General features: G+C 40.5%; 1 protein-coding gene across 11 annotated transcripts in view; it reads right to left on the bottom strand.

Moving 5' to 3' along the window:
- The window catches only part of atg13 (ATG13 autophagy related 13 homolog (S. cerevisiae)), an 84,167-nt gene that overhangs the window by 23,004 nt on the left and 33,357 nt on the right, over positions 1-27,806 (bottom strand). For 5 of the 11 annotated variants that reach the window (XM_078548895.1, XM_078548891.1, XM_078548893.1 and 2 more), the window contains 3 exons: positions 22,528-22,621; positions 19,295-19,393; positions 4,490-4,606 (listed from right to left, as the gene is read on the bottom strand). In XM_078548895.1, the coding sequence (XP_078405021.1) occupies positions 4,490-4,606; positions 19,295-19,393; positions 22,528-22,621 (310 nt within the window). The remainder of the gene's footprint in view (positions 1-4,489; positions 4,607-19,294; positions 19,394-22,527; positions 22,622-27,806) is intronic. The other 6 variants (XM_078548900.1, XM_078548902.1, XM_078548901.1 and 3 more) reach the window with 3 other exon arrangements.

Below are 27,806 nucleotides of genomic sequence, written 5' to 3'. Positions count from 1 at the left end.
TTTCCCAATTTCCTTTGCATCCAAAATCCATCAATCTCTGTCTTGAATATACTCGACGAGTAAGTATCCACAATCCCCTGGGGTAGAGAATACCCTAGTTTCAGACTTAACTAAACCATTGTTAAACACAATGTAAGATTCTTTCATAAGTACTCTTCCCAGAGGTCCCTTCACTACAAAAGTTATTAATTACCCCTGTCTAACTGTACAATACTAGATCTAAAATAGTCTGCTCCCTAGTCCCCTGATTGATAAAACTATCTTGAATGCATTCCATGAATTTGCATTCCACACTATTACTGTAAATTTGGTTTACCGAGGCTCCATGAAGATTAAAGTTCCCCATGATTACTGCATTACCCTTGTTACGTGCATCTTTAATTTCCTGATTTATATGTTGCCAGACATGAATAGGGGTCCTATATACTATTCCACCAGTGTTTCCTGTCCCTTGTTTTTGTTAACTCCACCCAAACTAATTCTATATTGTGATTTCCTGAGCTAAGATCCTTTCTCTCTACTGTCTTTAACTCATCCATTATTATCAGGGTTACCCCCTCCATCCCACCCCTTTCAATGTGCCTATCTTTTATTTTAGAATCAGCTGTCATTTAATGTGGAGTTACAAATACAAGACAATTTTTACAGAGGATTAAGTACTTGAGGGGATTTAAAAGTTTTTAAATGGGCTTTCATGAATGGGAATTTTTTTAAGCTATATAGTAAAGGCTGTAATAGATATTTTGAACTTTATTTTATTTAATCTCAACATGGCTCCTGAGGTCTGCCATGGAGGATACTGGGTGACTTGGCATGGAGCTTGTGGGCAAAGGATGGTGGCTGGAGGGCATAGGTTGGCTCAGAGACTATAAAGGGCCATTGGGTTTGGGTGGGGGCATGAGCTGGTATTAAGTTGCCACAGGGGCTACAAAGGGCCATGGGGGAGGCTAGACGGCGTGTTGGCATGGGAGCATGGAGATGGTATCGGGGGTGGGTGGGATGTGATGGAGCCTCTGTGGCTGCCTCCGATCTGTGTCCAGAGGCAGCAGGCCTGACTCCCTCCCGCACCTGGAACGAAAAGAGAGTCTGATGGGGCACTTTCTCCCAAGGCTGATGCAGCAAACCAGGAAATTTTCTGACTCACGCTACCTGGCCCTGTGTGTCATTCAAGGATAAACAGTTAACCATGCACATTATATATGCAAAGTAACAGCACCTGAAAGGAGACAGAAAGGCAATGGGTATGAAAATCTCAAATACTGCAAATATGTATAGTCCAAGAGTTAAATAATTGCATAGAAGCACTGAGCATTGATCTGTAAATTGCGCTTGTATGTAATCATATTCTTCTGGGCACAAGGCAGTTAAGGGATGCCATGAAAATCAGCAATAATTACAATGTTCAAACTAAACTTAATTATTTCAATGTGCTGTGCTCAATAATTTGAAAGAATTATGTGGGTGCACTGGACAGGAATCATAAGCATAAACTGGTGAACACTCATTGTCTACGGTTATTGGTACTGTATTTGCAAATTGTTTTGATGTTATTAAACTAATATTAAAAGGTTTACTTAAAGAGAAAGAGAAGTTAAAAACAATACCAGTATGTATCCCAGGCTGTTGAGTGAGGCAAGGGAGGAGATAGCAGGGGCGCTGGGAATAATTTTCAATACCTCTCTGGCCACAGGAGAGGTGCCAGAGGACTGGAGGACAGCCAATGTGGTACCGTTATTCAAGAAGGGAGGAAGAGATAAACCAGGGAACTACAGGCCAGTTGGTCTAACCTCAGTGGTGGGGAAACTATTGGAAGCAATTCCGAGGGGCAGAATTAATCTACACTTGGAGAGGCAGGGATTAATCAAGGACAGTTAGCATGATTTTGTTAAGGGGAGGTGATGTCTGACCAATTTGATTTAATTTTTCGAAGAGGTGACCAGGTGTGTAGATGAGGCAATGCATTTGACGTAGTCTACTTGGACTTCAGCAACGCTTTTGATAAGGTCCTGCATGGGAGACTGATAACGAAGGTAAGAGCTCAGGGAATTTGGCAAATTGGATCCAGAATTGGCCGAGTGGCAGGAAGCAGAGGGTAATGGCTGAGGGGTGTTTTTGTGACTGGACGCCTGTGTCCAGTGGGGTTCCACAGGGATCGGTGTCGGGACCTTTGCTGTTTGTGGTAGATATAAACGATTTAGACTTGAATGTAGGAGGGTTGATCATTAAGTTCGCAGATGACACGAAAATTGGTGAGGTGGTAAATAGTGAGGAGGATGGCCTTAGATTACAGGAGGAAATAAACAGGCTGGTCAGATGGGCTGATTAGTGGCAAATGGAATTTAATCCGGATAAGTGTGAGGTGATGCACTTGGGCAGGACAAACAAGGCACGGGAATACACGATGAATGGTCGGACCCTGGGAAGTACTGAGGATCAGAGGGACCTTGGTGTGCAAGTCCACCGGTCCCTTAAGGGAGTAGGACAGGTAGATAAGGTGGTTAAGAAGGCATATGGGATACTTGCCTTTATTAGCTGAGGCACAGAATGTAAGAGCAGGGTGGTTAGGCCACAGCTAGAGTATTGCGTGCTGTTCTGGCATCCGCATTATAGGAAGGATATAATTGTACTAGAGAGAGTGCAGAGGATGTTGCCTGGGCTGGAGAGTTTTAGTTATGAGGAGAGATTGGTTAGACTGGGGTTATTTTCCTTGCAGCAGAGGAGATTGACGGGGGACATGATTGAGGTGTATAAAATTGAGGGGCACAGATAGGGTAGACAGGAAGGAACTTTTCCCCTTGGTGGAGTAGGGAATGTGAGGAAGAAGTTTTTCACCCAGAGGGTGGTGGGAGTCTAGAACTCACTGCCTGAAAGGGTGGTAGAGGCAGAAACCCTCATAACATTTAAGAAGTATTTGGATGTGCACTTGTGATGCCATGGCATACCAGGCTATGGGCCTAGTGCTGGAAAATGGGATTAGAATAATTAGGTACTTGTTTGACTGGCACAGACTTGATGGGCTGAAGAGCCTTTTTCTGTGCTGTGGACTTCTATGACTCTGAGTACCATTCCATTTAAAGTTCTCTTCGCAGTATACAGAATATATATTTGGTTATAAAAAGAGATTTAAAAAGAATTTAAATTCATTACTCCTATGAAAGCTCCAATCTGTGTCTAATTTCCAGCAAGTCTGTGATATTGCTGACAGTGAACCATACGGGAGAAACCCCATGGAAATCAATGGGGCTGTGACTTTAAATTGATTCCAAATCCAATCTGGAGTCACTTTGTTCCTAGCTGGGTACTGTGTATTGTGGTTTTAACTGATCTATATTAGTTTCTGGGTCAGTGTGAAATCACAGTCTTACTGATGTCACTTCAGCTATTTTGGGAAACAGACAGGCCTATATCTAACATGGCCAGTCTCCATGGGGGTAAGGCATCATACATTTACTCAGAAAGTCACTAAACTGTACCATACATTTCCCTCTGTTTATTAGTTTTTGTGCAGCAGTAGATGTGATTATAAAGATGTTTCTACTTTTATATTCATGCCTGCATTTTGCTAAAATGAATGGAGAAAAAATGGACTCAGTTTCTTTCAATGTACAATGGGGGAATACTTTTATCAGTGGCTATACCAAATTTAATGCTTGACAATTTTTTTTGTTGCTGTTGGGTGTATACATTATCAAAATCACTAGCCATTGTATTATTTTAAAATAACTTCTTTCCTCTGTAGAAGACACTAACTTCTGTGTTTATTGGTATCTTTGCACTCTCACTCTGCAAAAAGATATTAAACACATAAAAAGGAGCAATAATGTAGTGCAATACAGAAGAAACAATACAGAAGAAACAGTACCATAATTTCACAAAAATAATTTCAAGGGCATCAATGTGTAAAATAAAAAAGCTTTACATGCATTGAGATAAACGTCTGTTGTACTGAGGCCATGGCAAGTTTCTCTAGCCAAGCAAGCAAATTTACAGAATCATACAACACAGGAGGCCATTCAGTCTATGTGCCAGCTCTTTGAAAGCTTTCAGATTCGCTCCACACCCTTGTTATTTCCCATCAGCAATGCAAATTTTTCCTTTTCAAGTATATGTTCAATTTCCTTTTGAAAGTTACTATGAGTCTGCTTCCATTACCCTTTCAGGCGCTGCATAATTCTCTTCCTTCTGTTCTTTTGCTAATTATCTTAAAAGTTTTTTAAAATGGAAAAGGGACAAGACTATGTTTCTATACAAGTTTGAGTACTTGGTGTTTATTTATTATGAAGCAAATAGCAACATGGATCCAACATATCAAGTTTTGTTACTGCTTTTTAATTGATACAAACAAAGAGCGTTGGTCAGGGTTATATTCAATTGTGTCTTTTTTCTGTTTTTGAAATTGTGGTACTTTAATATTATAAATTGTATTGGTTAAAGTGAGTCTCTGGATCGAGCAACGTTGAGTTTATTCAAGCATGAATCTTTGATTTACCTGATGTGGATGAGCAGTATTTACACCAGCAGTTAAGGCTGCTGGGCAACAGGCTAGGTCCGCTGAACCACCACCAAGAGTAGCAAAGGGCTGATAGGAAAGGCGTGAGCTGTAGAGCTGGGAGAAGGAAGAAGGGCACAGAAAATAGATACAGATACTAAATAGTAATCAGATTGGTGCAGATGTCTGGAAAAAGAGGGAAACAAAGACATGCATCATCATAAAAGTTATACTTATCGCAAAAGCCACAATAGCACTTGTGAAATTTTAGAGTTTGAATTTTGATATTTTAGCTGCTATTCCAAAACTACGTATTACTTATCATGCTTGTCCATGGATTTTATCGAAAACCAGTGTAAACCATGCGGTGGTGGTGGTGGGGGGGGGGGGGGGGGGGGGTAGTTTTCTCATGCCCATAGTGTCATTCCACCATGTTACCAGCCCTGGCATTACAACTGCAATTCTATCTTCCCTGCTAATCACCCATCCTCTAGTGAAGCCCTGGCTTCATCTCTCTTCAGTTGGTAGAGACTAATTGAATGAACAAAATAACTTATCATAACAGACTGAGGCACCAGGAGGCTCACAAGCTCTTGAAGAAAAGCTGAGATGCAGTTTTTTCGCTTCCTTCCAGGAAACTGTGTGACATATGTTCACCTGGCATCTAAACCCATTTCCCAGCCAAAGAGGCATTTTGCCAGAAACCTGGCTTTATTTCATTCCCATGAACAAGTTTCTACCATGCAGATAGGGAGATCGAGAAGATCTGAGTGACTATTGAGCCAAGAAGTTTCACTGCTGGCTCAGACATCTGGTGGGTCAGAAAGACTTCTAGATGAAGAAACTGTTGTCTGTTAGTTGGGTTCTTGATGATGAATTTGGATTTCTAGCAGACATTCCTCCATAAAAAAAGCAAGTCCTGGGGCAGTCCAGATATTTGCTCAAATCAAAGGTTCTGGGACTTCTGATGGTTGACTGAGAGGCTCAAATCTGATCAAGGTCATATGTTAGACTGTTTTCCAGGTTTCTTCCACTCCAGTGGGTCATCTCAATTAGAGACATATCCAAAAAGGAATCCCCCCCGCCCCCCAGTTAGTTAACTAGAAATTTTGAAGCATAATAATCATCACCACTTAATACAGGAGACATTTTGATTGCAATGAAAAAAATGTTTAAGGAACTTAGCTAGTGATGTGTATTTAGTATCCTGTGATTCAAACCAATCCAGGTTGCCCCTTTGATATCTACTGCCACATTTGCGACAGAAGGACGCATCAATGCCAAGACAGTGGATTTTGTTGAAACATTAAGTCAGAATAATAATCTTCCCCATGCTTCCTCATTAGGGAGGTGGTTGTGAACAGAAAGACTTGTGGGCAGGAAGTTCATCTAATTACTTGAGCATTTTTTTTTTTACCAAAGCTGATAAACTCACTGCACCAGAGAATGATATCTGGCTGAAGAGCAGCTTGCAGATCCACCATGCCCCAACATCTTTGCCAAAATAATAAAGTTTGACACAAAACAGCTATAGATGAACAAGAGGAACCAAGCTACTCTGCAGCCAAGGTGGCATATGTGATAGCTTCAATAATGTGGATGGAAAAAAATCATTTCTGATTTTATGAGGATTAGGAAACGTAAATACCAAAAGCCCAAGAATCAATCTTTTCAAAATACTTCACTTCCACACTGAAACAGTAATAGTCTATTGCTCCACATCACCTGACAAAAGCAGACAGTACCTCATACAAATTCTCTGGTATAAGCCTGCCAAATGCACAACCACTTCTTATAAAGAGCACTCAATGATTACAAGTTCCAATTCATCCTGGCAAGGGGGTGGGGGGGGGGGGGGAGAGAAGATTTGTTTATTTTACATTGTTTCTAATCAAAGAAAGAAAAACTTGCATTTATATAGCACCTTTCAGGACCACTGAACATCTCAAAGCGCTCTACAACCAATGAAGTACTTCTGAAGTATGGTCACTGTTGTAATGTAAAAAATGCAGCAGACAATTTATACACAGCAAGCTCCCACAAATGGCAATGTGGCCATGCCTAGATAAGCTGCTTTTGTGATGATGATTGAGAGATATATATTGGCCATATATTGGGAAAACTCTTGTGCTCTTCTTCAAAACAGTGCCATGGGATCTTTTACAAGCCTATGGGATCTTTTACAAGCCTTAGTTTAACATCTGAAAGACGGCACCTCCGACAATGCAGCACTCCCTCAGTACTGTATTGAACTGTCAGCCTTGATTTCTGTGCTCATGTTTGGATTGGGGCTTGAACCCAGAACCTAGTGACTCAGAGGTGAGAATGCTATCAATGGAGCTGCAGTTGACACGCAATACATGTATATTGCCTTAATTATTTCAAGGGACAAGACAGGCGACATAAGGAGGGAAGATACCAGTTATTATTACTAACTTCTGTTGAATAGTTAAAAAATTAAATTATTAAAACACTTTCGGATGTCAACCTTGGCTCAATGGTAGCATTGTCTCTGGTTCAGAAGGTTCAAACCCCATTCCAGAGAATTGGGCATAATCTTGGCTGTCACTGCAGCATTCCTTCAGCAGTGCATGGAAATGTCAGGGGTGCCATATTTTGGATGAAATGCAAAACTGAATCCTCATCAGCCCCTTCAGGTGAACCATAAAAGGTCACACAACAGTATCTGAAGAGAAGCAGAGGAGTTCATCAGGTGTCCTAGCCAATATTTATTCATCAACCAACATCACAAAAAACAAATGATCTGTTCATTAAACCCAGTGCTGTGTGTGGGACAAATTGAATGCTGCAGTCTCCCAACATTAGAATCTGCACGTCAAAAGTGCTTCATTGGCTAAAAAGCACTATAGATGGTTAGCAGTCATGAAAGATACCAGATGAATGCAAGTACTTTCAAACATACAGCCAAAAGTTAAGAATTCTACCTTAGAAGACATTGCCTCCTTTGGATTAACAGTTGCTCTATGTTTTATATGCCACCTTGGCATTTTTTTGATATTATGGGTGAAGGAAAAGGAAGAAAATTTCAGCTGGAGTCCATGTACCTGGGATAAATTACGTCCCTACCTCCCAAGTCTCAGGAGAATCTCTACTTGAAGGTGCCAGATGAAGTGTTAGTAACATGACACCATATGCTCTCACAGTTGCCTTCTCTTATCTCACCAGACATATGTGCAGAGCTTGACCTGCACTGAGCATATAATCAAGATGACTGTGTCTTCTTAAGTTTAGCTCCTTTGCATCATTAGTCCAGAAACATAACTACTATATTTCTGAAGCCGGTGGTAGGAAACTAACTTAAAACCAAGAACAAATTGGGAAGAAGCAACTGAGTTCAGTTAGGTGAAAAACTCTCGTATTTTGTGTTTTGAGCACAGGGAGACCATGGTATCCATGTTTTTATTTAACAAAGATAGCGGGTGAAGAACAAAAGTCCTTCGTGCCAGCACCAAAGTTGAAGCTGAAATTGAGCAAAACTGGAAATGTGATAAATCAGGAAGTAGTGATAGGCAACACTAAACACATATTTTAAAAGCCTGTAGGAGGTAAAAAAAAACGATAGGAGATTAGGAAATAATAGTAGGAGAAAGTGCAGCCAGCTTTGATTTCAATATGATAAGAATGTTGAAGAAGAAAGAGCGCTTACAAGATGGCATTTTTGTAGCTTAGAATAAGAGGAAAGAACAGAAGTGTGTTAACTACAATAACGTGGATTGGATAAAGACAGAAAGGGGTGTGAGAGAGACAGGTTGAAGAGAAAGCACTCATCAGATACTAAGTGTTTTCCTGTATTCTGTTGAGAAGCACAAGAGAAGTGCTGGAACAGCCTGCCCAGATATGGGAACTATAATCAAGTTTTGGACAGCCTCCATCTTTATAAAAAGTTAGGAATTGTTTGAAAAAAAAAGTGTTTAGTACAAAAATATGAAATCAGGCTTCTTGCAAAATGTTTTAATAAAGGAAAATATTTCACTCCATTTAAGGCCAGAAGTTAGTGAGGCCAAGGTGAAGGACTAAGAGTGGAATCATAAATAAGAATGCCAGTACCTTCATTACCAGTGAAAAACATGGAGATCATTAAGATGTACTAAGTCATGGCACTGTGGTAACATTGGAAGATTATGCAATCTAAAAATAGTTGATTGATGCGGAATCATCAACAAAGGGGTAGATCAAGCTAGATGGCAACAAGAAGTGATCACTGATGAGGAAACAATAGGAACAGGGCAAAGCCGTAGAGAATCACTGAGTCAAAGATAGAAGATAAACCATCAACTATGACAAAAATAGAGTGACTAAATGCTGTAACAAATTGGCTGCTGAGAATTATACAAAGGCAGTCTAGAGATGGCTCTGATGGCTATGGCAAAGCTACTTGAATTGGATTGTTGCTCCATGTTCCCTTGCAACTAATTTAGAAAAGCATAATCACAATGATTCTGCATGATGTGCCTAGATTAGAAATAAAAACAAAGTAGACCTAACCTTAAATAAACAGCAAATTTGAAAGTTATAGCCCTTTGCCAAGAAAACGACAGATCCTCTGTGAATATTTTATTTTTGAGGGGTTTGATTGTTTGGGGTGAGGGGGGGTTGGGGGAAGGATGGGGCGGGCGGGGCAAAGGAGAGAGGAAAAGCAAGAAAGAGCAGAATACAAAAGGATGAACAGTTCATTAAAGAGAACCTGGTTCTTTCAAGTTTGTGCAGGTTTTCCAGTACAGATATTCCATAGGGCACCATATTCTGATATTTTTTGAGCATAAGATACAGACAGGCTGGTCAGATGGGCTGATCAGTGGCAAATGGAATTTAATCCGGATAAGTGTGAGGTGATGCACTTGGGCAGGACAAACAAGGCACAGGGATACAAGATGAATGGTAGGACCCTGGGAAGTACCAAGGATCAGAGGGACCTTGGTATGCATGTCCACCGGTCCCTTAAGGTAGCGGGACAGGTGATGAAGAAGGCATATGGGATACTTGCCTTTATTAGCCGAGGCACAGAATATAAGAGCAGGGAGGTTATGCTGGAACTGTATAAAACGCTGGTTAGGCCACAGCCAGAGTATTGCGCACAGTTCTGGAATCCACATGATAGGAAGGATGTGATTGCACTAGAGAGAGTGCGGAGGAGATTTACCAGGATGTGGCCTGGGCTGGAGAGTTTTAGTTAAGAGAAGAGATTGGATAGACTGGGGTTATTTTCCCTGGAGCAGAGGAGATTGAGGGGGGGGGGGGCATGATTGAGGCGTATAAAATTATGAGGGGCATAGAGAGGGTAGACAGGAAGGAACCTTTCCCCTTGGTGGAGGGATCAATAACCAGGGGGCATAGATTTAAGGTAAGGGGCAGGAGGTTTAAAGGGGATGTGAGGAAGAATTTTTTCACCCAGAGGGTAGTGGGAATCTGGAACTCACTGCCTGAAAGGGTAATAGAAGCAGAAACCCTCATAACATTTAAGAAGTACTTGGATGTGCTCTTGCGATGCCATTGCATACCAGGCTATGAGCCTAGTGCTGGGAAATGGGATTAGAATAGTTAGGTACTTGTTTGACTGGCGCAGACTCGGTGAGTTGAAGGGCCCTTTTCTGTGCTGTAGACCTCTATAACTCTATAAGAAATAGGAGCAGCAGTAGATCATACAGACCTTGAGCCTGCTCCACCATTCAGTATGCTCATGGCTGATCTTTGGCTTCACCTTCACTTTGCCGCCAACTCCCCGTACCCTTTAATTCTCTGAGACACCAAAAATTATTCTCTCAGCCTTAAATATACTCAATGATGGAGCATCAAAGCCCTCTGGGGTAGAGAATTCCAAAAGGCTCACCACTCTGAATGGAGAAATTTTTCCCTCATCTTAGCCCCTTATCCTGAGATTATGCCCTCTGTTCTAGATTCGCCAACCAGGGAAAGCAACCTCTCAGTGTTTACCCTCTCAACCACCTCAGAATGTTGCATGGCTGATTGCGATCTGGTGAACTTTTACTGTACTGTCTTCAATTAAAGTATATCCTTCCTTAAAAATGGCAACCAAAACTACACAATGTTCCAGATGTGGTCTCATTAAAGACAAAAACAATTGTAGCAAGGTGTCCTTATTCTTGTACTCCAATCCCCTTGCAATAAAGGCCGACATGCCATTTGCTTTCCTGACTGTTTGCTGTACCAGCATGCTAACTTTCTGGGTGTACTCATAAGTCCCACTGAACAACATTTACAAGTTTCAGGCCTTTTCAAAACTTCCTGCTTTTTTTTATTCTTATGATTAAAGTAAATAACCTTACTCTTCGCCAAGTTATACTCCATCTGCCATCTTATTGCTCACTAACCTAACCAATCTCTTTGCTCCTCAAAACTTGCATTCCCGCCTAGCTTTGTATCTTTAGCAAACTTAGTTACATTACTCTGTCTCTTCGTCTAAGTCATTAATATAGATTGTAAATAGCTGAGGCCCCAGCACTGATCCTTGCAACACTTCACCAGTTACAGCATGTCAACTTAAAAATGCCTCATTTACTCCTACTTATTGCTTCCTGTCTGTTAACCAAACTTCTAACCATACTAATATATTACCCGCAGTTCCATAAGCTCCTTTCTTGTGCATTAACCTTTCGTGTGGCACCTTGTCAAATGTCTTTTGGAAATCCAAATCTCCTGGTCCCATTTATCTAGTTACTATTAGTTACTTCCTCAAAAAAAACTCAAATAAATTTGTCAAACATCTTCCCTTTTGTAAAACCATGCTGATTTAGAAAATCATAATATGATCAGACAAAGTGCATTGTTAAGACTTCATTAATAATAGGTTGAAATACTTTCCCGACGATGTCAGGCTAAGTTACCTGTAGTTTCCTGTTTTCTCTCCTTCTTTTCTTGAATTAACTTAAAATATTAAGTTGATTTGTTCTATGGATTTATTTTCAGCATTGTTTCTTGGTTGTGAAAGAACTAGTTTGTCCATAAATTTACATGTTTGACGCAGACAAACCTCTGGATTTAAGTTCCACTCTTTCATTCATTTTGCATATTTTGAAGTAGTAAACATTTCTTTTTGTAAAAATATTGTCCAATGGATTACCAAATTAATAGTTTAACCATAGAAACAGTCTATTAAACCAAACAAATATATATGGAGGATGTCATATCCTGTGTTGCTCTTTTTACCTCACATTTGATCTGTTGCCATGATTGCATTCTTCCTTCTTCAGAACATTGCTAAAATGCACCCTACTGTTCTCCCTCATGAAAATATCCCTAAACTATGCCTTCATCGCATCAAAAATTAATTTCCCTCCTTATTGGCCTCACCTCCTTAACAATAAATAAGCTACAGTCATTCAAAAACTCTTATTCAATCTGCTCTCACAAACCCATAAATTTGGTCCCCATCATATTCCATTTTCTCCCTGCTCAAGTATCTCAATTTCCAAATTCTTAATTAATAAAATCCACACTGTCTGATTCCACATTTACACCACCATTGATGGTCAATGATTTTCTGAATCCCGCACATCGTGTGGCCATCATTCATTAAGAACGCAACTGGATAATTACACATACTGCAATGACTGGCTGTTCACATATGATACATCTTGACTCTCCACCATCTACAAGGCACAAGTCAGGAGAATGGTGGAACACTATTTGCCTGAATGCATGTAGTTGCAACAAAGGCCACAATATCAGGACCCCATCCACTGGGCTAAAGATCCATTTCCTCCTGTTGGGTTCCATATGATATGAAAAGAAATCCAGAAGAACTTTATTTGTTTGCCATTTTTAAAAATGGACTTTCTGTTGAACCAAAAGATGGCTGCTACAAGTCACATGATCACAAGGTTGGCCTCTCATTCTGAGAGCCACTACCAGGAGTTACAAGAACAACAGAATTATTTTCTCAGCTGGTGGTATTTCACACCTCATTATACAGAACCCTTGTAATCAGGAAACCAGGAGACACGCACATTGAAACTCGTTATGCTTGCAGAGCTGTAACAGACTCATTTAATACCTGGGACTGTCCAGGCCCATTTTAAAATGAAGCCAAAGGGACATCATTTGCATCTGATAAGCTCACCTTGCTCGTGAAGTCACTGTGTCTGCCTAGATAATGGCTTCCTGGGGACAATATCAGCCCTGCTATCAAAGCCAGTTCCAGACACTGGATAAACAACCCTTTAGGTAGTCATTGTGGAGCAAGAAGGTCACATGATTGGAGTGACCATTTTGAAATCTCTATATGCCTTTGAGAACTGAGAAATCCCCAGTCTGGTGTTTTAACTTCAACTGGAAAGGATTGCAGCCACCTGGCTGAGCAAGCAGCCGACTACCATCTCTCAGCTCCTTCAAGCCTGTCTCTACTGGATGATTTCCTACCATCGCCTGGAGAACCGACTCAGTCTGTGTACCTACTTCATCTGCAGTGTCTACATCGACTGCAAAGCGAACCCTACAATTCCTGTCTTTAGCCAGCTGAACTCATACTCTTACGTGAAATTATTCCTCATTGGACTCTCATTCTGGAAACCATGTGAACTATTATTAATTTCTGTGGTCCTTGTGCTGCTAATATCTATAGTGGTAAAACTCCTTTTTCTATCTCCTCCTCCCTTTATTGTGTGTGTGTGCGTGTGTGTGTGCGCGTGTGTGTTTTTGTGTGTGTAGTGGGAAGTTGTGAACACTTCTCCCCAGTGTTTTGAATGTGACCTTCTAACTAACCTTCTGAGTTAATCGTAACATGGGTTTGCTGCGGGTTATTAGTAAATCGGATCACACAAAACCTAGGGTTTGGGAAAGCACGCCACTGCATACTTTAAAAATAATTCAAAACGCCTGCTTACGGGCAGGTGGAGAGAGGAAATCAATGCAGTTTGCCCATCTCTCTCCTGGTAACACTCCAGAACTGGTATTCCATGGATGCAGTGTGCACTATCTAAAGGATACAATGCTGTAACCAGTCGAGATTTCTTTGGTAACACCTTCCAAAGCTACAATCTTCACCATCTAGAAGGACAATGGGAGTAGGTGCATGGGAACATTATCATCTCCAAGACACTCATTATTACAACTTGAATATATACCGGGTGAGTTTCTTTACACGTGGCAAGTAGTGGTGACCTAGTTGCAACTGGGTCTAGAACAAGGGGTCACAATCCCAGGATATGGAGTATGCCATTTAGGACTGAGATGAGGAGAAACTTCTTCACTGAGAGGGTGGTGAACCTGTGGAATTTTCAACCTCAGAAGGTTGTGGAGGGCAAGTCACTGAATACATTTAAGAAGGAAAGAGATTTCTAGACTCTAAAGACATCATGGAGTATGGGGAGAGAGGAGTACGGCGTTGAGATAGAGGATCAGCCACAATCATACTGAATGGTGGAGCAGGCTCGAAGGGCCAAATGACCTACTCCTGCTTCTATTTTCTATGTTTAATGCATTATTTTTCAATGTCATTGGCCTCAAGAATAGTGCAGACATTTCAAACTGATGAGTCTCATCATACATCCTATGTCTGGATATCCAGTTTTTAAACATACAGCCTTTTTCATCCTTAAATGTTTCCATTTTAATTTTCTTTCAGTATTGACTGTCTACACTGGCAACGAGGATTGAGAGAGACTAGACTCTCAACTGACACATGGCTTGGATTTTCATCGATGTGGGTAGCAGGAATGAAGAAAATTCCGGGCTCGGCCTGCCTGTCTCAGGAGAACGCAACTGCAAAAGTAAGATCTTCATTGCTAGAGGCAGGGGTGGGCTGAAATCGAGCCAGCTGACCTGGGAAAGAGGTCGGAGGCAGGCACAGAGGCTGCTGGCCTGGGCGCGGAGGCGGGATGTTTAAATGGCCTGCCTTGGTGTTGTGTGACTTTGCTCCAGTTAAAATTAAAACACAAAAGTTCCTCCTCAATAGTAGAAACTGCAGGCACACAAAACCTCTTAACTTTGTGTAAATACACATTGTGAAATTGAGATCAGGCAGCCAGGGCTGTCAACCAAGCAACGTTTTCCTAGGGCTCAGATGTTTCATCAGAGTACTGGATATCTGGGCTCTCAGCCAAGCTTCATTGTGTTCTCTGGCTGAGCTGGACCTTTTGAATTCACCTTTTAAAAGGTCCTCTCATGCAGACTGTGGATCATGACACCTCTGAGGGGCATGAACCCCAAAGCCTGGCCTGACTTCAGGAAAACTGTGGAGGGGTAGGACATGCCTATCTCTGTAATGCAGCCGGCCAGATCGGGAATGCACGGTGCGGCCTTGCGACCCGAACCAGCTTGCACCCTTAAAAGACCCTCCTGAAAATCTCTCAGCCCTGGAGCGGGATCGCAAATCCAGAAATTGGGACCTGCCTGCCATTTTTAAGGGGCTCCTGAGTCATCCCGACTTGACAAAAATCCAGGGCATGGTAGAAAATTGACTTTTCCAAGATCATTATTGCCTCCATTGTCAGCCTTCAATTTGAGCCACTGTTATCATGTCTGAAATTTTGCAAATAACCAAATATACCTCAATTTCAAGTTGTCTGAATATCTGAAGGTGCTGATATGTCAATGAAAGGATACAATTTACTTGATAGCAATTAATTATCTTAGTGCCAGGGGAATAAGATATTCCCACAACTATGTATGTCTAACAGCTTGCAAGCAACAGCTTATTCAGTTTAAAGCAAAGTTAAAAAATAGTTTTTATTCCTTAATGTACCAAACAATATATGTTCTGGATTGGTCCAACCTATAAGTGGGTTAAAATAAAATCTTTAATCACTGATTTACCATCAGCCTGCCATTATTAATAAAAGCCTAAAAATGTGATCCATATTAATTCACAAATTGTTCCTCTTGATAGTCTTTTAATATAGCATGAAAAGACTTTCAGTTCACAAAGTTAACAGGTGTATACAAGCCAAAATTTATGAGGTGTGACTAACTGTCTGACAGATTACACACTAATTCTAATGTACAGTTAACTAGGGCAAATGACTGAGTATGGCTGTGTGTGGTGTAATCACATATTTACTTGTACACGCATTCAAAATTCTTTTGCAGTATTATAAAGGTTAACACAGGTTGCTTTCTGAATGGATATTGAAAGATTTTTTAAGCAAATACAACCAGCAGCCAACTGCCACCTTTTCATTTTCAAAAGACCTGTTCAAATACCAACTGGGAGGTAGTACAAAAGATTGCTCTGGATACACACAGAGAAATATGCCTTTATATCAAGCCCTGAATAAGCTCGGCAGCTTGTGTTGGAAGGCCTTTTAAAATTTGACTGATCTTTGCAGCCAGGATGTACACAACTTAGGCCATAGGAAATCAGGACAGATGCACTGAAACAGGGAAACGTAATTACATAAAAAGTGACTTAGAAGAAATGTAAAGTGCACGACACAAGATTTTACATTATTTTTATGGCCACCATTTCTGCCCAATGAAATCATCCCAATTCATTTTGCCCAGCTGAATAGACTGGCTGGAGAAGTACTTCTGCAATTTCTTCCTACAGCTAGAATTTGAATGCTGCATGGCAAATGCCTGCATAAGTCTACCTTATTTTCCCTGCTTACAAGTGGAGAAGTGCCTCACATTCTCAAAAACGGCATGACTAATGTGACTTCAGTCTTACTTGATTATTTCCCTCCATGTGTCCCTTTCCCTATTTCATTGGGTGTCAGTCACAATGACTTTGTTATTCAACATGGAGTTCTAATCCCTGCATCAGTGGCATTTAAACAGAGATCATTCCCTGGGATTTCAAATTCTTTTGAGCTGAGAGGTATGAAAATACCTTGAAAAAGTAAATTGGATTTTTTTAAAAAATACCCATTTTCATGCTATTTAAAATAACTTGCAAAATGGGCATTATCTTCCCCATTCAACACAAGATTACTGCTGTATTCTAAACATGTTGCTTTGATGTCACTTCATATATAGACAGTGGGGAAAAAATATTTTGTATAGGTCTTTCAAATCCTGCCTCAACTAATGTCACTAAAAATATTGGCAACAGGGCATTTCAACACTACATTTGAGATTTATCTGTCAGAGATGCAGCTCTCTCAAGTCTTAATAGCAACCAGAGACACTTTTTTAATATATAAAATTCACATTAATTGTGTATAATTACAATGGTGTTGGATTCTACAGATGGTGATAACTCATGTAATTTGGTCATGTGAGCTTTGGAATTTATTCAACTGTTGGGAGCACATTACAATGAATATATCTCTTCTCGCCTAATATACACATGCCCACTTCCCACTGAGGCTGCTGGATGGTAATCTGAAGCAAGAACCTTGGCTGATTTATGTCTTTCTCATCTAGGGACACTGGGACAATTGTAGCCTTCCACTGCTGCCCTGACTCAGATTGGCTAACTTAGTTCAGTTCAAGGATGAAACTGGATCCACTGAACTAAATAGAACTAGTAAGTAAGACGCAGAAGAAAGATGGTTAATTCAAATTATCTGATAATTCAAACTTCACCAAATGCCCACAAATGACATCATATGTGAATCTGACAGGGGCAAACTATTCTTCCTTGTCCTTCTTGACTCATCTGCAGCCTCTGACACGGCTAATTACATCATCCTCCTCTTAACACCTCTCCACTGTCATCCAGCTGGGTGAGACTGCACTTGCCTGGTTTCATTCTTATCTATCTAGCCAGAGACACCCGCAATGGTTTCTCTTCCCAATCCAGCAGTTCCCTCTGGTGCCCTCCCCAAGAATCTATCTTTGTCCCCTCCTATTTCTCAACTACTCGTTGCCCCTCAGCAACATCATCCAAAAGCATCTCAGCTTCCACATGGATTCAGAAGACATCCAGCTCAATGTCAATGCCACCTTTCTCAACTGTTTTTCTAACTTGTCAGGTTATTTGGTTTCAGTCTTTATATCAAAAATGACTGTTTATTGGTGGGCTGAAGCCACAGGATAAGTTTTTAAAAGTCTCAAGTGAGTCTCGAAATGACTGAATGTTTAAATAACTACGCCTGACAATTTACAAAGCTATCAGAATGGAGATAACTATTTCCTTTTATAAAACAAGAAAATCTGTGTGTGTGTCTTTTACAGTCACAGCACTTAACCAATTAAACACTGAGTTCGTAAGCAAATTCTCTTTTAAAACATTTGTTGTGGTCAACCAAGAGATGGAAAGAAAAGTTATTCTACCACTTCTTAGTTGAGCGTGATAATATTTAATTGCAGGAAATTTCTGCTCTGCATGTCCAGCTGGATGTTGGACAAACAATCTAACAATTTAGAAACAGTAGAATGATTGTGCCTGCCACAAACTTCACTCCCCAGCCACAAACTGCTTCCCTCTCCTTGGCAACTGTCTGCTGCTGAATCAGATTGTTCACAATCTTGTTGACCCTGATATGAGCTTTCAACCACACATATCCACACCATTACTAAAGATCACCTATTTCCACCTCCATCATTGAACTCAGCCCCTGCTTCAGCTCATTGGCTGCTAATTCCGCATTCAAGTCTTTGGTACCTCTAGACTTGATTATTCTAATGCACTCCTGGCTGTCTGTGTTCACTGACCTACACTGGCTCCTATTTAAGCAATATCTCAATTTGAAAATTCTCAATCATTTTTTCAATGCCTCCATGGCCTCAACCCTCCGTCTGTAAACTCCTCCTGCCCCACAATGCTCAGAAACACTTGTGTTCCTAATTCTGGCTTCATGGGCATCCCCCAATTTTAACTACTCACCATTAGTGGCTGTGCCTTTAGCAGCCTCTGTCCACTGTTAATCCCTCATCTAGGTCTCCTTAAAACCTACCCTTTTTACCAAGCTTTTGGTTATCTGCTCTAATATCTCCTTATGTGGCTTGATATTGTATTTTGTTTTGTAATGCTCCTGTAAAGTGCCTTGGGACATTTTATTAGTTTAATAGTGCTATACAAATGTTTGTTGTTGTTGTTATTTTCATAGTTTAATTCAAATTATTGCGTAAATCAAAATTTTTAACCAAATAAAAGTCTTTTAATTATCAGGAATAGATCAATTACAAATTTATTGGAAAATATGGCTCATGAATCACACCATCAGAAGAGTTCTTAAGATCCCTAATATAGGGGAGCTATATGGTATTGGTTTCTTATTTTAACTAAGCAACAGTCAGAAACATATGAAAGGAGCTAGAAAGTCTAAGGAGCACTTTTTGTTCCAAGTATTAGCAGTTTTATAATGGTGAAAAAGGTATCACAAAAAAGTATTTCGCTTCTGTTTTTATAAGACTGAATGTTGTGATCTGCATGGAGACCTGCCTGGTCAGGTCTCCCGCAGATATTTTCATCGTTGCTGGCTCACTTTGTGGCGTCACATGGATGGGTGCAGATCACCTTTACTTGGCTGTCTGCAAGGGTGTCCAGGTTTTGGCTGGGGTGAAAGTCGAGCTGAGGATGTCGGTAAACCATATTATCAACTGACAGTCATGGGTCTTCCTCAAGTTAATCAAGACACTGCAGGAAACCTTCCAGTTGGTAATGTTAAAGGTTACACAAGCCTAAAGATAGAATAAAACTATAAAACTGATAAAATTGGGGGGGGTGTGGTGTGTGGGGTTGGGGTCACCCTGCAGTTCACAAGAGGTCTTTTCATAGCAAAAATACCTTGGAATAAAAATAACTCCACCAGTATTTCTGTTCCCTTTAAGTCAGGAAAAGGGGCCAAGAAATAATTCAAGTTTTGCTGCCTGAACAATTTCTTGTTTGGCTTCAAACAGAATGTGGTCGGTTATTTGCAATTGGTTTCTGTTGTAACTCACTTGATGCGTAAAGGTCAAGCCTAGCAGGGGGACCTTCAGAGTGTCCATCACCACTGGCCTGGGAGTCTGAAAATGTGTCTTACTAACAGTAAACACACACTATACACAGACATACAAAAAAGAGAAAGAGAAAAAGAAAAGGAAAACAGAACTTAGAGAGGAAAGTAAGAGTTATGCATCGAAATCTCAACTTTGAAATGAGTTAACATTATTTGAGAAAAGACATTTCAAAACATATTTCTGAAGGCCAGACTGGTAGCCATCTAAACTGGCAATGAAAGTACCCAGGTGATAAAGCTAAGAGCTATATTGAACATACCTGCAATCTTATCCATTTGATCTAATTTTGGTGGCTAATTCAAAGCTCCAACTAGCTGCTTAAGGGTTTGAGTTCCAAAGCTCCAAAGATACGGTATCTCAGATTTTAAACTTCCAAATTTTGAATGACTGCCCTGCAATATTCTCCTTGGGGGTCTTGATCCACGGGTACCAATCACCAACGGTCCCCAATTCAGGTGGGAACCTAGACAGCGAGATTGCCCAGCCGAGCTCGATTCCGTCAATGCTCCTGGGTAATGGTCAGCAGCAAGAGCCTTGACCAGTTTCTTCTCCTTGCACGCGTACCAAGGCTGATTGCAGCAGCCCTTCATCAACAAAGCTCAGGTCAGCTTACTGAGTAGACGCCAGGGGAGATTCTTATCTGTACAGATGAACTGCATATTGACCTTAATTTTAACCTCCCCCTCACCCACCCTAAAGGTTATGAAAGAGTTTGACGTAGAGGGATTTAAAATATCAGGATCAAGGGACTGGACACCATTTCTGCCCCATTAAATTTTGAAGTGCAGGAATCAGGCTATGGATGAGTTCCTGCAAAAGACAGATGGGGGACCTAACTACCATTGTCCGATGACGTGGTCTGCAACATGGCTTAAAGCAAGGGGAGGGGGCCCTAAGCTGTGGGTTTCCCAGCTGATGAACCAAGATGGAAGCTCCCCAAAGTCAATGACTCATCTAGTAGCCCTTGCTGACCAAGAGAAGCCAGAATGCTCCCCCTGATGTCTTGAAGGAAGCCATCAGCTTCCCACAGCACTGTGCACCAGCCTCCCCTCTACCACTCCTGATCTTCAGCTCCATCCACCTTCCTGACTGGAACTGGAAACAAGGCTCTGGTTGGCAACCTTCGATCTCACATCACCTCCCCACAGCCTGTTGACCACCTCCCACTCCCTGATTGCTGACTGAAGCTTCCTTCCTAGTCCCAAAGTGCACCCCCACCCTCTGACTGCCAACCACCACCCCCTTCCTGACACCCCATGCTTCCTGATAGTCAACTGGAGATTCCCTTCTAATGCTAGATACCGTCCCCCAGAGCTGTGGTCTCCTTCAAAATTGTCCCCTCCCACCCAAGGGCCAGGTTATCCATCTCCCTGGCTTTGCTGAGTACTTCAGCTATTTTTGGTCTCCCCCCCTTCACTCTCCGCCTCCCCATTAACATCAGGACATTGTGTTTGCCAACTGATCCTTTGGTGGCTTACCAAATTTCAGATCACCTGTATCTTTTAGCGATGATAAATGCAGGTTTGGTTTAGAATTTAACTTAATGCCCTGTTTATATTACAAATAATTTTACCAAATATCTTTAAAATGCCATAGTTATCCAGTTTAAACTGAAGGGTGAACTTAGCAAAAGTGGAACTGTACACATGCAGTTGCTCAAAAGTCACATCTGCATTTCTCTCATTTAGGCTGGAAATCCTCCCCATGTCAGGCAGAATTTACACATACCAGCAGGGTCAAAAGTGCACAGTTAGCTACTGTAGAAAGGCTGACTGCACAGTCTGCCTGCAGCCAGGATCATAATGTTTGGATGCAGCCATTTGCCTTTCCTGTCTAGGGCCACTAGTGGTAACAAGTGAAACCATCTCCAAGGGAGGGTTTTCAATGCCTCCAATGGCACTAGCACAATAAACTTAGGGTTGCACTTAAAAGCCATTTAACTCTGAAGAACGGATGTAAAATAGCTAACTTAAAAAAAGACTTTGATTTATATAATTTACACGGATGTACGTAATACCTTTTATTAAGTTCCCTACAGGTCATGTCACTGAGCCCAGGTTATCACTTCGGTACACAGTTTAGCAACCCCAGTATGATCATCTAACTTGCAACTGCAGTCACAAATAATACATTAATACTGTGCATGTGATAAAAGTACAAATTGTTTACCAAGCGATAAAGGTGGCATTATGAAGTACATTGTGTACAACTTGTTTGAAGATAACTGCCATTTTGCCTGCTTCAATATTAAACCATTTCAGTCTGTCCCAAATCTTCCATTATTTTCTTTCAAATTGGACAATCAGTGGCTCCAAATATTTGTGAATGCCTTGATGTGATCGCTAGATTTAATGTTCTACATCAAATTGTTTTATTTAATTAGATTTAATTGTTCAGGGATTTGTATTAATTTCTCTGATCCATCTCCAGTTTTGGAATGAGGATGGGAAATTTGTGTAGCAGCTTGTTTGATGCAGCAGTGTACCAGGAAGTAATGTTGGGGGCTCGGAGGTTATAGGACATTTACTTTATTTATAAGACTCTACGTTAACATACCCTCTGCCCAGTTACACATACAGATATAGTGATGTAGGTTGTGAAAATATCAGTGAAGAAGTCTGTGGTGTGCAATGTATGTCATATATATCATAAATATGCTAATAATATTGGATATGCATACGACCGACAAAAGTATTTAGAAGATATGTATGTACAATGAGCTATGCTAAATTGAGCTTGGTTTTAGATTCAGCAATAGATTCTTACATATGCATTTTACAGGCATAGCATTGCAAAAATCCCTTGTGTAAGCTTTAATAATAAGTACCCACACTATTTTTATGAAGCATTGTATAGAGTTGTGCAGGACTTTCAGCTAATCAGATTACAGATCTAGAAACCCCCATCCCTTCAAACAATCATGATGCACTGATCACCGCTCACAAGCAGTCACAGGGGGAGGCATCATATAGGGCATAATTCCTGTATGTTGCTATAAGTAAAGACCTGTGGATCAGACACCTCAAGTTATTACAACTAATTTTGGTTGTTTAAATTTTTATCTATTCCTTAAAAGTACTGTATAAGACTAGCATTATGACATGCTAGAAAGAGACTGGGCTCGTATTTCATTAATCAATCATTAACAGGATAGCATGTTTTCGGTTTCTTACCTGCGAGGGAGGAGAAGTAGAGAAAGAAGTGGTGCAGACTTCCTGGGAGTCTTCTACAGAAGGAAAAGCACCTGCATCATCTTCACCAGTTGCCCTGCAGAAACCATCAATGAACATTTTGATTGGATTTATGCATGTTTTCACTGTCAAAACTACTTAGTGAAGATAAACACATTTGCAACCATACTGTACTACGAAATTGAAGTATTTAAGCATTGATAATAAACTTCATGGCTATCCAATTCCTTGGTAATGAGCATGTTCTTCTAGCCCAGTTCTCACTTCAAAACTTTGATGAGCTATGCAAGCATCCAAAGTTACAAATAGTCACAGTGGAATTAATATAGCTAGGGGTCCTAGAATTCTGTGGTAAGCCTAACCAAATTCTCCAGCATGAAAATGCAAATCCTGCAGCAAGTCTCTTCAGTTTTGGGGAAACATCTCAATTTCACATTTTTAGATTATCTGAACAGAATTCAGTATTTTATTTTAAACTGTTTAAAACTAGTTTACTCTGCCCAGCATCTGGTTTCCCATTGCATTTCTCAGCTGATAATAGTTATAGGTGTTGCTTAACATCTAGATGTCTAAGCTGAGTTTTCATTTAGTTAGATGAGACAGCTGTGTTTGAAGTATAATCTAGCCCAAGTGATGGCTTTTCAATTTGTAAACTGGTATTTAAAACATAATATTTCTCAGTTAATGATCAGAGCCTACACATTAAAAGGTACTGTTCAAATTAAGTTTTCCCATGTTGAATTTGAGTTTTAAAAGTATTATACTGATCTCATAGTATGTTTGGGGTGATGGTGAGAGCAGCACTTCTTGTTGACAGACAGATGTAACACTATTTGGTTGCTGCGCTCAATAACATTTGCTTGGCTCACTGCCACATAAACAAGCTAAGAAATGGTTAAAATTTTAGAAACAGTTTACCATATGACCAAAGATTGTTACAAAATGCCATCTAGTTCACTGTCACCTGCCACCCTTACCTGTCGCAGTCTACATGGTTGATTCTTCATGCCCTCTGAAGTGATTTAGTAAGCCACTCTGTTAACACCATAAAGAAGACAGCCTACCACCTTGTCAGAGAAACCAGGGATGGGCAACAAAGAGGATTTTCAAATTATAAATAGTTGTACTTTTAGTTGTTTGGTAGTACAGGACTTGAATATTGCTGAAAAAGAGACTTGTCTAAGCTTTTCGCCTTGCACTCATCAGGACACTTGCAGGAATACCAATATAAGGGGGGGAAACTACAATTTATACTGTATGTGAAGATTACTGATTGGTTGGCAAGTGACGCTGCCATGGAGAATGCACCACTGATTGTGACTGACAGTTAACTGCCAAGCATTGATGGAAATTTAAACCAGGTAACTTGACCCTGACTGGTCAAGGCACTGCCCTGAGGAATGAGTCAATGAATGACTGTCACTTATTTTGTTTAGCTGAAACAGGTGCAATGTATGTATGTGTTATTTGCGTCTGCAAAGAAGGGTCCTGTGTATTAATGCATATAGTAAAGTTGTACTTTACTCATTTAGAACAGAGATTAAGCTGAGCAACAGGGTTTCTGCAAAATTAGTTGATGAATGAGCTGAACTCAATGGGATTAGATAGCTGAAAGCCTCGTTTAGCAGGTAAACTGCTTAAATAGGAAATAGCTGTTTCTGAACAAGCTGAAAAATCAGTGACAGCCTTGGTATTTATTGAATACCAGGTATTCGATCCAACACTTACAATGGGGAAAGCTGGCAGGGGAACGAGAAGTAGGTAAAGGAAAGACAGTATGGAAGAAATTTTATATCTTGTAGTTGCACAGCAACAACAGCCTTGACTTAAGCCTTCATTATTAGTGTGTCTAAAATTACCAGAGTGTGAAAGCCCCCTTAACAAGAAACATAAAGGACACCTTTCTCTGTACCTAATGGTGTTCAATCGAAACTGTTGTAATACATACCTTTGGAAAAGTGCAAAATTTCTTTAGTAATTTGTTGTTAATTATGAAGAGAAACAAGAATTCTGCACTTGAATGAACTATTTTTGCAGCTCAGAATCTATCAAACTTCAGTCAGTGAATCATAGCTACCCCATGGAAGACTGGTATTTCCCAAGTTGCAGATCATGGCCAAATCCATACAACATCTCAAATGCAATCCAGCCATTTGTTGACGCGGATCTTAAATAACCCAGAAATGGAACAAGAAAAATGTGGAATAGTGGGTGAGTCAACAACCTGCAGCTAATTTAAAAAGGTACCTCAGCAGAGACATGCTCCACTTTGTCCCAGCCAACAACGTCTTGGTGTGTGGGGCTGGGTTCCTACTGCACAGAGAAAATTTATTACATTTGGTGGTACAATTTAAGCTTCATGAAAATCCATTTTTGATCTGGATATATATCTGAAGCTACCTATTGTCATATGATTCCCACACTTAGGAATTATATCAGCTGAAAAACATAATTCTTGTCTGATCTGCAATCTTTTTGTCAGAAATTATCAAGATTACCTCCAATAAAAGGGTGGTTCAGAGTAGAATGCAGGTTCACATTCAGGATTCTCCACTCTGAGTAACCAATCTTTAATAAGCAAACTTAAAACTTGCCCAGACCTTAGGTGGGTTATGTGTTGCTTCAAGTCTTCCAATCTGGCTGTTACTTTTTCAGGTTCCTCTGAAAATTTTAAGTTGCATGCAGAGAAGGAAAGACATTTGCCACCGCTAATGCAATACCAGTATTGGCTAATATGTTTACAAGGAAAGTAATTTTTAATTTGAGGGATTGGGAAGTAATGTAGACCGGCAATAGCAGGGATGATGGATGAGTGAGACTTAGTGTAAGGTAGTATGCGGTTAGCAGTTTTGGATGAATGCAGAACTGGAGGCTGGCCAGGATGGCAATGAAATAGTTGAGTTTGGAGGTGAGAAAAGAGATAGACTGAGGCAGGGGAAGAGACAGGTGATGTTAAGGAGGAGGGGGGAATGGACCGTTTGAGAGAGGGGATGTAGATTACATATAGGACATTGGATAGGGGTGAAATTGGAAGCAAGGGTATGAAGTTTGTGGCACATCATAATATCATTAAAATTTTGGTCTTCCCACTGCTTTAACTGGAAGAAATTGCAGCTCATTGTAATCTGACAACACATGGAACATGATCCCATGTCAGCATCTCATTTTGCCAAGGAGCAACATGTATATGAGAAAAATGAGGGGACTGGGAAAGATCCTTGGAGTTATTCTACAGGGATTGGTTCAGGGATGAGAAGAGAAACCATTGCTTCGGCTATGATAGAATAGGTAAGAGTGAAACTAGCTTAGAGCCCTAGATATGGTGGAGAACAGGGTAAAGACATTGGCAAAGATGGTGCGGTCGACCATGTCAAAAGTTGCAGGGGATTGAGTAAGGTGTGGAGTGATACTTCCACAGTGACAGTCACAAAAAAGTGCCATTTACAGTTTTGATAAGGACATTTTCAGTGCTGTGGCAGGGTGAAAAAATGGAGAGATTCAAAAAAGAAGTTTTGGGAAAAATGGGAAATGATTTGGGAGACAACATGTTCAAGGGCATTGAAGTAGAAAGGGAAGTTGGAGATGAAGTGGTGATTTGCAACGGCAAAAAAAGTCTGAGATTTTTTGAACAGGTGTTGATGATGGCTATTTTAAAAAGTGAGAGAGAATCATTTACAATGTTAGCTAGCCTGGGCATCAGGAAAATGGGTGGGCAGCAGTTTAGTGGGAATGGGGTCCATAGATTAGGAGGTGGGTCTCACATTTACAGAGAAATCAGAAAGGAACTAGAGAAATATGGGATGAAAACAGAAAATATTGGAAAACCTCAGCAAGTCTGGCAGCATCTGTGGAGAGAGAAACAGAGTTAACATTTCTAGTCTGTATGACTCTTTTTCAGACAAGCTTCAGAGTGAATTGAGAGCAAGTGATGCTCATTGAAGCCTGTACTTAAGAGCTGGGTTTTTCTCCCCAGTAGGGGTTTTTTAGCTTTTGGACAGGGAGAGGGTCCAGAAGGGAAGAGTGGAAACTAGTATTTGTACTGAACTATTGTTAAACAATTAAAACATTTACAATGTCTTCTGCTGCCTGATTCAGTAAATGAATATCCACCTATTAAAAAGAGGGGACAGAAGAGAGGGGTTTCAAGAGACAGTTGAAAAGAAAAGATGCAGGAGTTATCTTCGTGTCCAGGATGATCCTGGAGTGTTGACTGCTGTGGCGTAGCCAGATTGGCCGATGGATGATTAAGCCTGTTGGGTGGCAGATATGCTCAAGTCTGTGTCCCTTGCACTTGAAGAAGGAGTGGAACAACCAGAATGAGGAAGAGTAAGGGGTGACAAGGGAAACAAAGTAAACTTAAACAGCAAACTCCACTCAGATGTTGTTGATTCCACCCAAAGAAGAAAGGAAATTGAAATGCTAATCCTCTGACCCCTTTCACACATCTCCCAGTGTCTGATCACGTAGCTTCATTAGTTGAAACCAAAGAATAGATCACCAACCTGTTCTTCCAGTTACAGAAAATGTATGATTCAGGGAGACATTAAGGAGAGAAAAACAAACTACAAATCTACCTTCCTATGGAGTCAAGAGAAATTGGCTCAAAAAGGAGCCAAAAGGTCTCCACATGTCATTATATCAGTTTAATTATTGTGCAGCTGGAAAATCAGAGCCAGTATTAATATTGAACCCAAAATAAATAAAAATAACAGAATATTAAAAATATAAACCATTAACTTGGCTTTAAGCTGTTACAAAACACTAAAGTATCTCTTGTGCTTCTAAGGCCATTGCCAGCACAGTGCAGTATCAGCAAACAATATGACAATACAAGAATAATAAGAATAGAGTGTATACTTCATACCTGTTGATATACTCAGCTGGACATCGATATTAGCAGTTTATGTTCTCAGAAACGTCATATTATTCTTCAGTTGAAAGTGCATGCTTCCTAGGCTATTCTTAAATGGCAGCTAGGACAACACTATCTTCAATCTTCCCCGTAGGGATGCACCTGACCTTAAATGACAGCCCCCTTCCATTCCAACAGCTGTACTGAGACAGACAACTGAATATATCTGGGATCACTGGCTATATTCCTTGTCTCAATTTGCTGAAGTAGCATCCATCATTCCATTGAACTACTTGGGCCATTTTTTCCCCAATGTACCATATTAGGCAGGTTTCCATTTGCATTTGGCATAATAACTTCTAACAATTGAAAGTGAGGGGGGTCAATGAAAATCCTCACTGAAAAACAG

The sequence above is a fragment of the Cetorhinus maximus genome, chromosome 9 (assembly GCF_964194155.1).
Source record: "Cetorhinus maximus chromosome 9, sCetMax3.hap1.1, whole genome shotgun sequence".
NCBI classification, from domain to species: Eukaryota; Metazoa; Chordata; class Chondrichthyes; order Lamniformes; family Cetorhinidae; genus Cetorhinus; species Cetorhinus maximus.
The sequence above is the reverse complement of the archived record's forward strand: the minus strand, read 5'-3'. Positions and strand labels throughout refer to the sequence as shown.